Source organism: Urocampus carinirostris, chromosome 15 (genome assembly GCF_059441175.1).
Source record: "Urocampus carinirostris isolate Australia breed hairy pipefish chromosome 15, RoL_Ucar_1.0, whole genome shotgun sequence".
NCBI lineage: Eukaryota > Metazoa > Chordata > Actinopteri > Syngnathiformes > Syngnathidae > Urocampus > Urocampus carinirostris.
In genome coordinates this window covers 22,511,042-22,529,135 of record NC_142363.1, presented here as the reverse complement: position 1 = coordinate 22,529,135, position 18,094 = coordinate 22,511,042, and the positions used below count along the sequence as shown (strand labels likewise).

General features: G+C 40.0%; 1 protein-coding gene across 2 annotated transcripts in view; it reads left to right on the top strand.

The window, feature by feature from the left end:
• The window catches only part of diras1b (DIRAS family, GTP-binding RAS-like 1b), a 34,855-nt gene extending 27,559 nt beyond the window's left edge, over positions 1-7,296 (top strand). For both annotated transcript variants that reach the window (XM_088353742.1, XM_088353743.1), the window contains exon 3: positions 2,087-7,296. In XM_088353742.1, coding sequence (XP_088209868.1) covers positions 2,087-2,374 — 288 coding nt within the window. In that variant the 3' untranslated portion in view covers positions 2,375-7,296. The remainder of the gene's footprint in view (positions 1-2,086) is intronic.
• The last annotated feature ends 10,798 nt before the right edge of the window (positions 7,297-18,094 follow it).

The following is an 18,094-nucleotide window of genomic DNA, read 5'->3' as shown; positions in this document are numbered from 1 at the left end:
ATGCTAGGAATAAGTAACAAACAACAAGTGAGCAAAAATCACTGACAAAATGTAAAAAAAGCAACACACTCTTTTTGATTAGTCTTGAAACACACAGCAACATGTATGGGAGTTATTTCTTTTAATAATATGCCATCAATTTTGGGGGGGGTGTTTATTTTTCGATGACTTTTGCTTGAAAGTTTAAATTGAGGGATACGTATTCTGAAGGTGTCCTTGGACAAAATTACCGGATTTTTGAGGGCTGCTTGGAATATAATATATACCCATTATCTAAACATTTCTTTAAAGTGTCAAATTTAACCACAACAATTTATTAAGTTTTTATTTCTGTGTTTCACATTAAATAATTTTATTTATTTTGGAATATTTAGAACGTTATGATCCAATTTTACGGGGTAGTTATAATCAAGTTCACCCATTTTTTGGACAGTTGTTTGAACAAAAATATCAAATTTTTGGAAAGGTCTTTTATTCAAAAGTATCACATTTGTGACTTTTAACCACAACACTGTATTGAAGGCTTATTTTCCATTTTTGTTTGAAAATAAATGCTTTATTCTTTACAATATGACCCAAATTTTAGTTTTTTTTTCCCAAATTAAAGTCACCCATTTTCAGACCGTTATTTTGAACAAAAAAGAACAATGTGAAATAGAGACTGAAAAAAAATGCAAACAGTCGGATTGTGTCATGTTCAACAAAAATAACTTTTCTTTTCTTTTTTGGGGGTAGTTTCAAATCAAATACTGTATTATTTTCAAATACAAATAGGATATTATTTTAAAAAGTTTTTCACAATATTAACTGATTTGAGAAGGTTATTTTGAACAACACAACTTTATTCTGTGGGGTTAATTTAAACAAATGAACCCATTTTTACATTACCAAAATACACAATGTTTGTGCAAAATATATTCATATTGGAAATGTTGTTTTAGCTACAACCAAGGAAATGGCCCAGTCCACTCTTCAGCCAAATTGTGTAATATTAAGTCTTCCTGCTGTTTTTTGAGGTTATGTTAAATGCATAATATATTGTTTTGAACTTGATCTAAAAAATCCAAATGGTTTCTCTGATAACCTAGCTCAAATTTTCTCGTTGAAAAAATGGAAACATGCAAAGAAATACCTTTCTTCCTCCGGTTGTTTGTTTAGCATCTGGCTTGTGACGGATAAAAAAGTGCTGGAGTTCAACAGTTTTGCTAAGAATTTTATTAAAGAAACAGAATATTCTGGATAATGTGAAGTACAGTCAAGTCAAGTCATGTTTATTTGGCAGTTTCACAAAGGTGCTATCAAAATGGCTGATAATCAATTACCTACATGGAGGGCGGGCTATGAAGAAAACAAAACTTACCACCTCAAACTAGCTTTTTGTCTGGACCAATTTTGTCAAAATCAAGGCCTGTGGACCCAATTCGGCCCGCCACATAATTTTAAGTGGTCCACGAGACAATGCTAAGAGAAGCACATGAGAGAAATTAGCTGCCTTGTGCCAATGACTTAGAGTTTTGAATATGCGGGAGAGCAGGTCGAAAACGTGGAACGGGAACAGGTCAAAATCAGAAGGCAGGCCGGAATCAAACAAGAGTAGTCTTTGGTACTTAGTAATCTGGCAAAACACATAGGAAAACAGAAGTACGGTCTGACGTCTTCCTCTGGACGCTGACCGCTTAAGAGGAGGACGTCAGCCAATCAGACAGCGCGCCAAACGCTTGCTTCCAGGAGACTTCACTTTGGCAATCATGACACAATTTCTGCTTTTTTTTTTACAAATGCAAAGTTAATAAACACTACAAGATATATAATCTTAAATATTTTGAGGAAAAAACTAAATAATGGTTTTATAATCAAATCTTACATCCCTAAATCATAATTTAATCGTGAGCCTCCAAAAAGAACCCCATCGCTCCAGTTAAGGCACACTTGTATGCCTTTAATTTACAGGGCTGGCCCCAATGAGAATGCTTTTTTCTACCATGTGGCCCACAAGCTGGGACCAGGTCTCATTTCAATATCAATGTCATTTAGTTTTTTTAACATCCTAATTCCAAAACTCCAACTCCCTGTGAACCATCCTCAGGTGCTGGCCATCAAAGGCAACGTGGAGGCCATCCCCATCATGCTGGTGGGCAACAAAAGCGACGAGACCCAACGGGAGGTGGAGACCAAGGACGGCGAGGCTCAGGCCAGCCAATGGAAGTGCGCTTTCATGGAGACTTCGGCCAAGACCAACCACAACGTGACCGAGCTCTTCCAGGAGCTTCTCAACCTGGACAAGAAGCGCAACATGAGCCTCAACATCGACGGCAAGCGTTCGGGAAAGCAATCACGTGCCGAAAGACTGAAGGGCAAGTGCAGCGTCATGTAAACGCTGGCGGCGGAGAAAGACCCCCACTCAAACAGGATTCTCCCTCCTCTCTTTTGTCATTTGAATTCTCCTCCTAGTCATGACCAGTGTTTGGGACATTAGTAAGAAAAATGAGCAATTATTCACAGTTACCGGTAGATTCATTTAAAAACCTCTCAGATTACTGAGACCCAAAAGTAGCGCGTTACTCTGAAAGTACCGTATTTTTCGCACTATAAGGCACACCAGGTTATGAGGCGCACCCCTAGAAATAGTGTTTTGTTATTTATTTTTCATACACAAGGCGCACCGGACTATAGGGTGCATGAAATTAACACTAAAGTATCAGCTTCTATTACCACCAGTGGTTCAAAATACATTCGAAAAGACATTAGATCTTATTATAACGTTATTTTTATTTATGGCGTCACAACACTGATTTGCATCGTGCATTCTGATAGGTTAAACAGTCCCTCCACTTCTTCACTTACCAATAACCTAATCTATACTAATCAATAACCTCTCGGTTTTATATGTGTGCATACGTAAAAGACCTTGTAAAGTATTTTGTTGGAAGACTTTCGGTTTTCTCCATTCTCTAACATTCGTTGGTGAAGAATGCACTATGTGCAGCGGGTTGTAATGCAGAATTTCTGACCCAATTTGGGTTTTTAGGTGCGCCTTATAATTCAGAAAATACTGTAATTATCTAGTTACAAATTACGGTATATAGTCACATTGAAGCCAACAACCTGAAACTGCTTAAATAGCTACATAATATAAAAAAGAAAAGAAAACGTGTACGCCAACCTGCGGATCAGTAAACCCTTCATATTTCTTGGCTTTTAAATATTGAAATCTTGCAAAGGAACACAGCCGAGACCATCCATATCCATTTTGTCTTTCGTCTTCAAACCACTTGAAGATATCGTTCTCAATTTCTGGGTAATCTCTAAGATAAATAATTTAATAAAAATACAAATAATTTTACAAATAAAAGACCGAAATTCAGCACTCTTTTGCGACAAAATCCTTGCTCTCGTTTGCCCCATCGATATTGCTGTTCCCGTATAAGCCACGCCTTCTCCTCCATTCACTGCCTACCATTCCATACTGGTGACACACAAGCAAATATGCGTATACAAACTCACCACCAGTATTTTATTTTATAGTTGTAAATCTGACTTAAATATGAGTATATACTGTAGGGTGAATGTCATGATATCAGTAGGGAGAAATTACTCGCCCTCGTAGACTGTCCTTGAGACGGCGCCACCGTAACTGTATTCAGTTTTATTTTGTAGGGAAAAAAAACATATGCACCCTTCCTGTTTGATGTATTGAGCGTTGGGTTGCTGGTAGTAACACACAACGTTGTAACGACAGTTAAGTCACAAAAAGTTATTAATAACTCGTTACAGTTCTAGTAATTGCGTAACGTGTTACTCCAAACACTGGTCACGACTCAGCCGTCATTTAACGCTACCAGTCAGAGCGTCCCCAGGAATCTTCTTCATACTCATCGCCGAGACAAAACCAGACATTAAAAGAGCTTGTTTTTTCCTGTTATGTGGGAGAGCATGAACGCCACACAAGAGAGATGTAAATAACGCCACCCACCCTTCCCTGAAAAACTCCTGGACGTCAAGAAAGGAAAAACAGCGATCCTCCCTCCTCACCCTCCACCCAAAGTGGTATTGCACACACCACTTGACGCAACGATCCTTTTAAGACTCTCCTGAAAGCGTGACGCGTTTAGGGGGCGTCGGGAAAGCGCAGCGCTGGCTTCGGAGGCCTCGTCTCATCGTGCTTGCTTGTTCCTCGACACAGTTGACCCCCATGAAGGGTCTTTGTCAAGCTGGTGATACTCAAAGGGAATTTGGGGGTTTCTGAAAGACAAGAATGTTCGGGGTTGTTTTTTTTGTTTTTTTTTTGTGTTTTTTTGGGGGGGGGTCGTTTTTAACACTCTGAAACCCACAAAAAAAGCACACAAGAGTATAACTAAACAGATGGATGTATTTATTTTCCTTGTGCAACCTATATCTGTATTATTTTTATTGTACCTGCCTCATCTAACAATCATCCCAATACTCCATTAGTCCATCGAAGCAGGGAGAGAAGACTGCAATTGTCTGCCTTTTACACAGAACCCAGAAAAAAGCGTCTGAAAAGCAAGCACTTCCACTCTTTCATAAATTCGGATGTGATTGATAAAGTCGTTGAACTGCAAAGATTGCTCCATTAGTCCATTTCACACGGAGACCCAGCAAACCGGTCGTCGTGCTCTCAGATTGTGAGTTTAATGCAAACATCTGGTGTGTTGTTTTTCTTGTTATCTTACGTAGAAAATTGAAATATGAAAGTGGTTACAGAAGACTAAAAACTTACTGCATTTTACACAGAACCCAGCTAAAAGTGTCTAAAAACCAAGCACTTCTACTCATTCATAAATTCGGATGTGATTGCTAAAGTCGTTGAACTGCAAAGATTGCCCCATTAGTCCATTTCAAACGGAGACCCAGCAAACCGGTCGTTGTGCTCTCAAATTGTGAGTTTAATGCATACATTTGGTGTGTTGTTTTTCTTAGTTGAAATATGAATTGAAATATGAAAGCGTTTACACAAGACGAGAAACTTACTGCATTTTACACAGAACCCAGCTAAAAGTGTCTAAAAACCAAGCACTTTCACTTCTTCATAAATTCGCATGTGATTGATAAAAGTCGGTGAACCACAAAGATTGATTTTGACAACAGGTCGAAAGGAGCGAGAGTTTCACACAGTTATCCCGGGACATCTTGTACCTCTGATTTTTACCTTCTACTTTCATACAAAGACACTGCAAAATTCCTGCATCATATGGTTAAAAAAAGTGAGATATCGTCAAAACAGCATGCGCTTTCAGGTTACCCGATGATATAAGTGCCGTGTTTGCTTTAGAAAATAGTTTTGTATCCCCATGCTGCATCTGTGCCGTGTAAAAGGGGCTTTTGTATTTTATTATTTTACACCATGACCCACATTCATAATCCACCCAACACACACATTGCACTTTAGAACATGGACACTTAGCATTGACATGTATTTCACACGTGACGTCAACCATCTTTGCAAACAAAAAGCACAATACTTTTTTACCTGTTAAACCTTTTATGTTTTTTTTTGTTTTTTTTCCCCTCACCCACCTTGAGGAACAATCAACACCCACCACCATCATTTGCGCTCCATTGCTAGCACTACACACACTGGTTTATAAATGCTTTCGTCAGGCCAAATAGAAATAAACATTTTAAAGTGAAATTTCAATCGGAAAACTCCTTTAGTAGTTGGTGAAATTGGAAATACCTGATTAAAAAAGGGACCATATCTGGCTCACAAGCCACACTTTGGGAAACCAATTCAAACAATTCTATTCTTTTGGTAACAAGAAAAAATTGGTGCTTTAAATCATTGGTTCTCAACTGGTCTGACTTGAAGACTACCGTTTCACTCTAATGACCTAAATCAAGAAAAAAATCCACTTTTCAAATGTATCCAATGAAAGGAATGTCCAGTTTAAATCAGAGATAGTAAATTATATTCCCTCTTTTTTTTAAAAAAAAAACAAAATGACCAGCAATACCAAGCAAACTTCAAGTACAGTATATACTCACATATAAGCCTCCATATAGATGACCCCGCAAAACGGCTTAAAAATAGCCGCAAGCTAAAAGAAAATCAGAATCTTAATATAGCGTGTATCTAGACTGTGATAGTTATGCAAATATGAAATAAATAAACATTAATACACTGGAAAAAAATCTAAAAACATAACATTTTTAAACCATTTATTCTACTTTCCAGCGGCGCTTCAATTGCAGACACTCGTACAACATTTTTGCAATTGTGTCTTTTTTCGTCGTTGTCACTGTTGTTCTCCTTATCTTGAAAATCATAGGCAAAAAAGGAAATAAAATTGACAAAATCACAATTAATGAAATGTGGTCCCTCTTTGAACCGGTAGAAGAAATCCAGATGGGAATAATCACCATCTATTGTTGAGGAGTGTTATTGACCATCTATTTGTTCTTCATTTTAGCATTATTTTGTCTACGGAAAGCGGGTCCGCGACCCACTTTTGGTTCCCGACCCACTAGTTGAGGAACACTGCTTAAAACAAGTTCTTGAGCCATCTGTTATGCAGCAAAAAAAACTGTAATCATTTTTTACATATTTAGTAAATTAATACAATGAATCATTAAATTTAGATTACTGTCACAGATAGAACTTCAAAGTGACTGCTAGCTTGCTAATGCTAAGGTTGAGCCTAGCATGTCAAAATTCTTAGTCTCAGTAAAACAGGTAACACGAAATGTTATTTTTTTTTAATGTTTTATTCTTATATCACCCTTTGCTGTCGACACTTTCACCCAACGTTACAGCTCCACTTGAGAATACGAAAATGTACCTGTTAGCTAACAGCCGCACGTTAGCATTTTTTTCTCGTTCGTCATCTGTCGCCGTCTGTTGCGTTTGACGTTTTCTGCATTGGGTGTGAAGAGGAACGCTAAAGCTATGAATAGGGAAGAGGTGTGAAAACACCGACAAACGTCTGGCTTTGAGAAAGGCTTGAAACAGGCATAGGGACAAAATGGCGGGCTGTCAAGTATTTCGGTAATACTGTTAAAACTCTCATTTAAAAAAAAAATCACCATTTAAACTCTAAATTAGTGTTTCTTAACCAGTAGGCTATTTATTCTAATTGCTGATGAAAAATTATAGTTATTCACCAAAAGCGTGTCGTCGTTGAGTATATGCTATCTTCTAGTGATCAGCAGAGTAACTGTAATATCCCTCCATATCAGTAGGTGGCAGTATATCACTTTTCCCACTGTGCTCTGGAAGTTGTAAAGGTAAATCATTTTGAAAACTATTTTATTTTAGGGTTATGTTTACACTGCCGACCAAACTTATAAATTTATCATTATTATTTTGTTTTATTTTGAAAAACCAGCCATGAAAATTTAGTAAAAAAATGTATTTTTCCTCATTTTGATTACTCGAACAACAACTTAGAATACAGCAGTGGTTCTGAAATAGTGGGAAGGGTTCGAGAATAAAGTGCAATTCCACCTCCACTATGCTATGGGGCAGTGGCACTCTCCCTTGGAGGGGCGCGAGAGGTTTTCTTCTTCCTAGGAGGACCATGACAGGAAATGCTTGAGAAAATACTAGAATACAGTAACTTGAAGAAAGCTAAAATGTGGTCAAATTTATCAATAAAACAAAAATAGTTACGAAACTCATTCAACCGTATTGAATTCTTGTAAAATCAGCACTTATATCGTCAACTATCTGTCCTTTAAAGGCACAGTGTGTATTATTGATCACTAGATGTCGTTGTATAATGTAGTGCAATCAAAAACAACGAGTGCTAAATGCACAAGGGAGAATACAAACTAGGACAACTCAAAGTGACCATTAAGCTCCATTCTTGTACTTTTTTAACCCATTTTTTCAGGAGGTTTTTGTTTTTGGGGGGTACCCGTAGCAGCAAGATAGCGGACAACTAAGTTCCCTCTACGTGAGGTTTAATTAGTGTAAAATAAATGCACATTGTCTCAACCCACAAGTATGTTTTTTTCAAATGCGTGTTCATATTGCTTATCTTTTAACTAATATTTTTTTACCACTAGGAGCCGCTCAATACTACACACTGCCCCTTTAAACGCAAAAAAAATAAATAAACTAACGCACTTATGTTCTCATTTATTGTTTCTTCATCCGGTGTGCTTTTAGATTAACGCCAATGAGGAAAGTGTTCCACTCCCCCAAAAAGTTGAGGAACACTGGTTTAAAATACAGTCATCTCAAAACAATTCATCCTTATATTTGATTACTATTAAATAATAAAGGGCTTGCACTCCTTACAACTTATCATGTGCAATACTCACAAGAGTACTTCCCGCATTTGCAAAGAGAAAAATTGAGTGAGCGACCTCTAGTGACTGCTAACCACAAGGGCGGAAATAAGGGAGTAACAGTTATAACTGTGTTCTAGTGTCAACCAATCAGGACTCAATAATGAGCAAGTATAAAAAGGATACTAGGATGCAAATCATCTTCTGAAAATGTACAGGGCAAGGCAAGGCAATCATACATTTCCGAATGAGAATGTGTTTGATTATCGGAACTGTTTCTGCAAATCGGAACAAACCGATGTTAGGACTTAAATTAAGTAGCATGTGTAGCTAGGCATAGTTCTTATGAGTAGAGTTTAATATAACGTAGTGTAAATCACTATCCAGCTCATAATGATGTCCGTAAAAGCGCACGACAGTTTAATATTCAAAGCCCCAGTAGGTATAATTTGACCATTAGATGGCACTGTAGAGTCTGATGCGAACAAAAACGAGTGCCACAGAGCACAGCAAGATGCCAGATGAACATGGCGGCGACCTTAGGTAGGGATTCCACTATGTAAAAGAAATAGAAATTTCTCGACTTATGACATTTTATGAAAATTCACATTGGTCTGATAGTTCCGGTATTTTTGCCAAGAATTCAAATCAATGTGTTTTTTTTACTGACTTAAAGTGTTTTTGTACCACTAGGAGCCTCTAAATATTACACAAAGTCCCTTTAACACAGAATAGCGATTGGGTTGTGCAGTTATTCCACACTAATAAACTTGTCGGACCTCCTCTAGTAGCCGTCTCTCCCTGTCCTTATTCTGCACCTCTAGGGGGCGGCGTTAATGGGAAGTTCTGACCTTCAGATGAATTGAATCACTACTCTGTATTAAACTGGAAAAGTAGCAGCTACGATGTGGTCTGGTGTGGCACTGCCCTGCACGGAAAAATCAAAAATACTAAGCAGTTCTGTGTTTTTATCCGTTATCTTTCACATGGCATACAATTAAATGCTTTTAGGAATTCAAATTTGTTGAAATAGCCCCAGCATTGTCTAACATTGAAAATTTCGATCCAGCACACGAGGTTACTTCTTTTGAATCAACACAAGAAAAATAAACTAGTGCTAGCAAAGATAAAGCTTTCTAGCCTCTTTAACTCTTCAGTTAACTGAGAGTTAGAGCTTTACACCATTGATCTTTATATTAAAGCTTAAATATTAGGACGAAAGCATCCAAACAACTTTAACTCATCTTAACTCTAGAGTTAAAGCTTTAACAGATTTCCTTTGCACAGTGCTAGACTGGCACAATTGAATTAAGGCACTTAGTTAAAGATTTCCAGCTGCTTTAAATCTTGAGGTAACATGGAGATAAAGCCTTAAAGCATTGATTTTAACCTTTAAAGTTTTATTGTTCAGGTTAAAGCATCAAAATTGCTTTAATTCATGTTAACTATGAGTTAAAACTTCAAAGTTTTAACTGCATGCAGCAAAAGACATACAGTTAAGTGAAGACTCTAAGTTAAAGCTTTTCAGCCGGGAACAAGGAGTTAAAGCTTAATCACATACATTTTAAACTTTGAAAGCTGTATCACCAGCTTTAAATTAGTTAATTATTACGTGAGTTAAAGCTTTAAAGCATTTCCTTTGCACAGTACCAGACAGGTACAGTTGAGTTAAGGCACTGATTTAAAGCTTTCCAGCTGCTTTACCTTCATTCGGAGTTAAATCTTTACAGCATTAATAGTAACCTTCTAAAGTTTTATTTTTAGGGTTAAAGCATAAAAATTGCTTTAACTACTGTGAACCGCAAATTAAAGCTTTAAAGCATTAACTCTGTGACACAAGAAATACACAGTTGAGTTAAGGCGCAAAGTTATAGCTTTCCATCTGCTTAAACGCTTGATTTAACATTTGAAAAGCTTTATTATTATGTTTAAAGCGCCAAAATTGCTTTAACTACTGAGAACCCCAAATTAAAGCTTTAAAGCATTAACTCCTTGACAGAAAAAATATACAGTTGAGTTAAGGTGCAACGTTATAGCTTTCTATCTGCTTAAACGCTTGATTTAACATTTGAAAAGCTTTATTATTATGTTTAAAGCTCCCAAATTGCTTTAATCCGTATTAACTCAGAGTTAAAACTTTAAAGCCTTTCTCTTCCACAGTACTAGGGATATAGAGTTGAGTAAAGGAACTAAGTTAAAGCTTCCCACTTTTTGTAACTCTTGAGTTAACTCAGAGTTGAAATTTCACGGAATTGATTTTAACCATTATAACATTACATCGTTACATCGATGGCTTCAATTTAGGTTAACTCTGAGTTAAAGCTTTACAGAATTAACTCTGCGCAGAAATAGACAAAATAAAAGTACCTGAAAATATATAATTTGTATTTTCAATTCATTTTTACAATATCAAGGCTCTCACGTACAGTCAAAATAGTTTGATCGAAAATCAAATGATCCAATGTGATTTAAAAAAGGGAATCAACACAAGTAAATTGGTTCCTAGGTTTTTAACACAATTTTTGGGGTAACTTCTTAAAAAATGACCCAAAAACCACCAGGAAGCTCCTATTAATTAGATCACAATGGATGGGTTACAAACATCTCTGAAAATTTTTACCCCAAATGATCTTCAATTTCACAAAAAAATCTATCTTCCAAGTCTATTTGGTGTTTCATTGAACTTAAGTGGATGGCTCATTAAAGGAATATACAACCTAATCTGCTCAAAATCAATGGCTAACCCAATGAGGGGATTATAAAAGAAACAGGACACTTTACAGTTGGTACACTCAGTAGCAGATTTGCGTACAATCTCATTGTGTTTGCATGCGTGACGGTTACATATTGCACGCTTTCGTCAGCATGAGTCACCAACACGCCTACGCACGCGTGTGCAAACGTACATGCGCTCAAGCGCTTCATTAACCCATTTCATTGCAACGTTCCTCACCAAAAACCCTTCGATTTATTTGGGGATTTATGATTTTGCGCGTAGGTTGCACCGCTCACAGGTCCTTGTTGACAGGTTTGGGTAGAGTTACTTTAACTGGATTACTTTCAATTACTTTTGGATTACTCCAATACCAAATATGCTAATAAAAGACAAAAGAAACTAAATATGAAGAAAATGATGACTCACAACACGTGGTAAGCTTTCTCTCCTGGCTTGGATCTCTTTGATCTCCGGCAAAACTAACATAAAATGCAAAAGAAACAAAATGAAAATAAATCCAAACAGCTTGCCAACATCATTTTTGCCGTTCCATGCATTCCGTTACTCCCCAAGCCTGCACAAAATTTAGTAATTTTTTAGTTTCTTTTGTCTTTTATTAGCATATTTGGTATTGGAGTAATCCAAAAGTAATTGAAAGTAATCCAGTTAAAGTAACCCTACCCAACCCTGCTTGTAGATAGTTGTACATAAACAGTGCGCTGACAAAGGCTTGAAAAGACGCCGCTGGGAAATTTGTACAGGGAAGATGGGAAAATGGATGAAAGTGGTGACGAGTGGCTCCATTGTAGGACGCCAATGATTCTATTTTTTGTGCGTTTTTTTTCTTTATAGGTGCTCCTCCGAGCTCCTTATTCCCGCATGCTCCCTAATTGTTGGGTGTTCCTGCCAGCATGAGAACAAGGACACAAACTGTGAATCGTCTTTTTCTAAACTTGCAGCGCTACAGGAAAAAAACAGTAAAGGAATAGCTTTGGTTTGGCAGATTATTGTTTTGGGGGGGCGTTATAGTTTTTTTTTGTATTCTTGTTTTTTTCTCGAAGGTTTATTCCGATGTACAGATATTTATTCTAGCAATAGTCTTCCTATTAAGCTATACTGTGCTGATGCATCCTCTGAAATAACTGAAAATAACACATACAGTATATATATAAATATATAAATATAGACGATGACGTTGATGATACTAATCGAAACTGCGAAATGATTTTCCTAATAAAATTGTGAACTCGATATGTGTTGTGTGGATTTTGTGGATTTGGATTAAAATTATGAAATTGTGTGTTATTGGACATAGTCCATCCATCCATTATCTGCACGGCTTATCCTCAGTAGGGTCGCGGGGGGTGCTGGAGCCCATCCCAGCTATCTTCGGGCAATGGGTAGGGGACACCCTGAACTTGTTGCCAGCCAGTCGCAGGGCACAGAGGGACAGACAATTCGCCCGCTCATTCACGCCTAGGGACAATTTGGACCGGCCAATTAACCTGACATGCATGTTTTTGGAATGTGGGAGGAAACCAGAGTGCCTGGAGGAAACCCACGCGAGCACGGGGAGAACATGCAAACTCCACACAGGCGGTTCGGTCTCATGACCTCAGAACTGTGCCGCGCACGCGCTAACCATTGCGCCGCCATGCTGCCATATTGGACATAGTCTTCTCACTTAAATCAACCAATTGATGGCAATTAAGAACTGCAAACTAATTAGCTAAATTAATCAGAAGATTCAGATTCAGATATACTTTATTGTCATTCTTGTACACGTGTGTACAGAACGAAATGTCGATACATCTGACCCGCACAGTTTTCTTGAATGTACAGATATAAATAAATGTTGTACTGAGTTAGAGTATTGGAGTACTGATAATATGCTAAATAATTTATAGCTATGTATAGTATTATACAGTAGTGCAAAGAGTGCAAGAGGAGCAGCTAACCAGATGTGCAAAATGGGAAGTCAGGTGAACAAGTCATTATACAATAACAATAACACTGGAGTACGATAGTGCAGAGGAGAACAGATGTGCAAGTGGAGCAGCTAACCAAATGCTGCAAAAAGGTGAAAACGCTCTCACCATAATGTCGAATTGGATGACCTTTACCGCTATCACAACCAAGTTTCAAGTTTGAAAAGGGACAAGTATGCTCCATAAACTCATGTCACATACTATGACAGTTTAGCCTTGGCTAATTCTCATTGTGTGTCCCCAAAAGGGCTTTTACAGAAAACACATACATCAAATACACAATATTAGAAAACAGCACAATAACAGAGGCTACAGGTCACATATTAAAAGACATCATGGACCCCAAATAATTGAGACCTGCATGCGTTGTAGGTCGGCCATCTTAGATCACAAACTGCAGTTACCTTGTATTTAAGCCTAGAAACACTGTCTAAATGTATAACATATGAGGACTGCTTTCTAATTGCATCGTCTTCTGTTTTTACTTGCAATCCCATAGGGTGTTTAGAAAGTCATGTGACCACCGGAAGCTTCAATTGACGTTGAAACATAACATGAGGAATTTGTTTGTTTGATTCCAAGCGAAAAGGGAGACTAACAAAAAAAAGGCTCAAAAACGATGAGACGTTTCTTTAATTGTTTTATTTACAGAATATTCTGGGCACAGATGAAACTCTGACAATGGCTGTAGACAATTCACAAGTGCAAAGAAATTGTTTCAGAACCAGAACAGGAGGAGGACCCAGATGTAACGTTTTTCACACAAGCTATATTTTACGGGAATGGGGCAGTAATGCACATTAACACAAACGCCAGAGATTCGATACCAGATACACGAGCAGATACCGGACAGACGGGGTCGATACCGGACAGGACGGGACAGAGGGAACCAGATCAGATACAGGAGACAGATATAAGACAGGACGAGACAGACGGGATCGATACCGGAACTGGAGACTTGCGAAAGATATCGGACAAGATAAGACAGGCGGAATCGATACCGGATACCGGAGATTGTAGCAAGGTGTCAGACAGGACGAGACAGACAGGATCAATACCAGACACTGGAGACTGGAGTCTGATATCAAACAGGACGAGATAGAAGGGAACGATACCCGATACTGGAGATTGTAGCAAGGTATCAGACAGGACGAGACAGAAGGAATCGATACCAGACACTGGGGACTGAAATCCGATATCAAACAGGACAAGATAGACGGGAACGATACCCGATACTGGGGATTGTAGCAAGGTATCAGACAGGATGAGACAGACGGGATCGATACCTGACAGGATACAAAAGCAGGATACCGGACAAAGTCAAAACACACGTCTTGGGGGTGCAGAGGTTCGTTGACGGGCTGACAAAGGGTGAGTGAGAGCACTGAGCTTATATGGGAGGGAAGCCAATCAGGCAACGAGCCACAGCTGGTGCCAAACGGGCGGGGCCAATTGAGTGCAATGGGCAACTGTGACAAATGGCTAACCATTATTATATCACAAGGGCGGTCCATTAGCTGCTTGTAAGTCTGTTAGAAAGTAAAACATTAAAGGTATCCCACAATTAAATAGAGCACTGTCTTGCAGAAGATGGCCTATCAATTTTGGGTGGGAGTGTTGCTCAGGTCACTCAACCTTTGCCTTAGGGAAACAATTGTATTATCTTTACACAGCTAAGAGTTTGCTTAATGGGATCTTCTACCCCTTACCTTTGATTCCTGTCTCTCACTGTGAAGAAAATAGTAATAATACAATAATATAAATTATTGTATCAAAGCCCCTTCTGGCTCCAAAATAAAACACAACTGAAATATCATAAATATGACCAAGCAAATACATAAAGAAATTATAAAATCATGACTAAATATAGACAGTGACGTATTTCAATATCACAACACATGTCAATCTACATACAGCCAACTCAAGTAAGGCGGCCATAATGGATGGGTGTAAGTTTACCTCATTATTATTATTATTATTATTCGAAAAATGGTGGTCAAAGCTCTAGTTTGTCTGTCGTTAAACGTCCTTGACATGATTACCGATGTGATACACCTCCTTTGGCGCCAATTGCCTCAGACTCTGATTGGGTCCCTGTCACTATTTACATCCATGTCTATCTGTCACCTGTTGTCAGTCCGTCTGCGAACCTCAGTTTACTCAAAGCAAGCTTTTTTCGACCCTGACTCCCACCTGTTTTTGCTCCCGTCTGTTCCCCGGCTTCGACACGTTTTTTGATCTAGACCACGTCTACTCTCCTCTCCTAGCTCTCGACCCGTTTCTGATCCTGACCACGTTTTTTTGCTCTCCTGTCCCGGCTACTGACCCGTTTTTTCCGTTTCCGTCACCGTCATCGCTAGCCACGGAAGTCCCACTTCCGCGTTCTGAGTGACCTGCTTCCTGCATACAGCGATCACTGGAACGTGGGTGTAACCCTTTCTTTTCTACCAATAAAACTGAGAGAAAAGTAACGCAAGTGGGTCCTGTCTCTGTACTGGTCCTAAGTTACGACCAATGTTCACTGATGTACAAAAAAAGCCTATACACGCTAGAAAAAAGTGTATGGTGTACAGTTTAGGGTTGTAAATATTGTGGTCTCTGGGACCTGTTTAGCAGGCAAGACGTTTTAGCGTGCCAAGGCCATCATTCAAAGCATTGGCCTCTGCAGGCATTCTTTGGAGCCCATTTTGGCCAGAAAACGGCTCAATATTTTCACCTAGGGTTTATGACGCGCAGCCGCTATCTCAGAATAGGGCTCATTGTCATGACCAGAACGGAAACAGGACCCACTCGCGTAACGTTTCTCACAGTTTTATTGGGAAGAAGGGAAAGGATTGCACCCACGATCCGGTGATCGCTGGTCGCGGGGAGCAGATCGCTCAAAACGCGGAAGTGGGACTTCCGTGGCGAGCGATGGCGGTGTTGGTAACGAAAAAAACGGGTCAGTAGCCGGGAGAGAAGAGCAAAAACTTGATCGGGATCGGCAACAAGTCGAAAGCCAGGAGAGGAGAGTAGACGTGGTCTAGATCAAAAACGGATTGTTATTCGGGGCGGGAGAACAGACGTGGTCGAGATCAAAACAGGTCGTAACTCGGGACAGGAGAGCAGACGTGGTCTAGATTAAATCAGATCGTAACGGGAGACAAACAGGCGCAAAAAACAGGACAGGCGAAAAAGGGCTTGCCGTGTAAAAACAGAGATTCGCAGACGGACCGACAAAAGGGAACTGACGGGGCCGAGTTTAAATACTGACAGGGAGCCAATCTGTCAACAAGCTGCAGCTGGCGCCACACGGGCGGGGCCAATATACCAGCTCAGTAGCCTAGATGGTAAGGCGCCCGCTTTGAGACTGGGAGGTCGGTGGTTCGCGCCCCGGCCGTCATTCCTAAGACTTAAAAAGTGGTCGGCGGCGCCCTCTGTTGGCTGCGGCTGCATCGGCTCGCTACAACGGGTCAGGTGCAATCGACATTTCGTTCTGTGTACATTGTTACACAGAATGACAATACAAGGAAATTATTATTATTATTATTATTATAATTGGGCGCTATGGTAACCGTGACACTCATTGCAGGCGAAGTTCTCGCTCTGGCCTCATCTGACCTCAGATTTCCATCTGCCGCAGGAATGTCGAACTTTTGGACTGGCGTGACGTCATCCACTCCGCTACAAGCACCCTCGGGCATCATGTTAATCTGTTAATAAACAACGGGGTAGACTGCTGGAAGTGTGAATTTCCCTACGGGGATGAATAAAGTATATATCTATCTATCTATCTATCTATCTCATCAGTTGAAAGTACGTAGAAACACGATAAAATCGCAAAAACTCCTTACACATTCCTCTTTATTTCTATTATCCGACTAAATCAGTGTGGATGCGTCTGGTGGACCCATCCAAGATGGCCGACTGTTTACATTCGGGGATGCGCGTGACGTCACACAAAACCAATTATCGGGAAGTATATATGTTCTTCTGACATTGTTTGGACTGCCAAAGAGCACCACAAAGGTTTGCCTCGAGAAAGCGAATCTCCTCACATTCGCCGCCATGTGCTGCAAATCTACGCACGGGAAAGCACCACGCCCTCCCACATGAATGACGTCAAACGGGAATTGTCATCGCTATCAGAATTCACATCCCACGCATTGGCCTCCCTCCACCCGCCGTTAACCGGGCGTTGTTGCCATGGCGACGGCGTGACGTGGACGAGGGTTTGTTTGCACAGAGTGTGACCCCCGCTGAGGACAAGATCGTAAAAGCTTGGTGAGGGGGTTCGAACCAGTCAAGCACCCCCTGCAGTCCCCAAATCTTCCCCCTTCACAGAGTCCTACTATGTAAACATGGCTACCGGCTGATGTCACGTTGAGGTTCTCTCAGCATCCAAACAGGAAGCTCGTGCAGCGTTCTGGTTTGTGCAAGAATCCAAGGAGTGCCCCCCCCCGTACCCCCACCCCTGCAGAGGATATAAAGGACAAAGTGGAATTAGCGCGCCCCCTTGTGGAAGAATGATTAATAACGCTCGTCGTGCTTTTAAAACAAAGCAGAGAATGCTGCACTTCCGGTTGAGGCTCTTACTTTGAAACCGATTTGTTACAAGTGTAAACTTTGTTGAGGGCATGGGCGTAGCCATCCCGTCTTTGGGGGGGTGATCGAACACCCCCAAATTCAACTCAAGCACCGCCCAAAATTATAGCATTTTTGTAGCATATTATCCAAAATAAAGAACAGGATAGGCTAAAATCTCATCTCATTAGCCGTACCGCTTATCCTCATTAGGGTCGCGGGGGGGCTGGAGCCCATCCCAGCCATCTCCGGGCAGTGGGCAGGGGACACCCTGAACTGGTTGCCAGCCAATCGCAGGGCACACAGGGACAGACAACTCATTCGCTCATTCACACCTAGGGACAATTTGGACCGGCCAATTCACCTGAAAAGCATGTTTTTGGAACGTGGGAGGAAACCGGAGTCCTCGGAGGAAACCCACGACAGGTTCCCATGACATGAACTGTGCCGCACAAGCGCTAACCACTGCGCCGCCGTGCTGCCCTAGGCTAAAATATGATAGAAAAATCTTGATAAGAAAAAAAGTAAAACAAAACGAATATATGAACAAAGCAGCGTTGAAAATACTCCACTT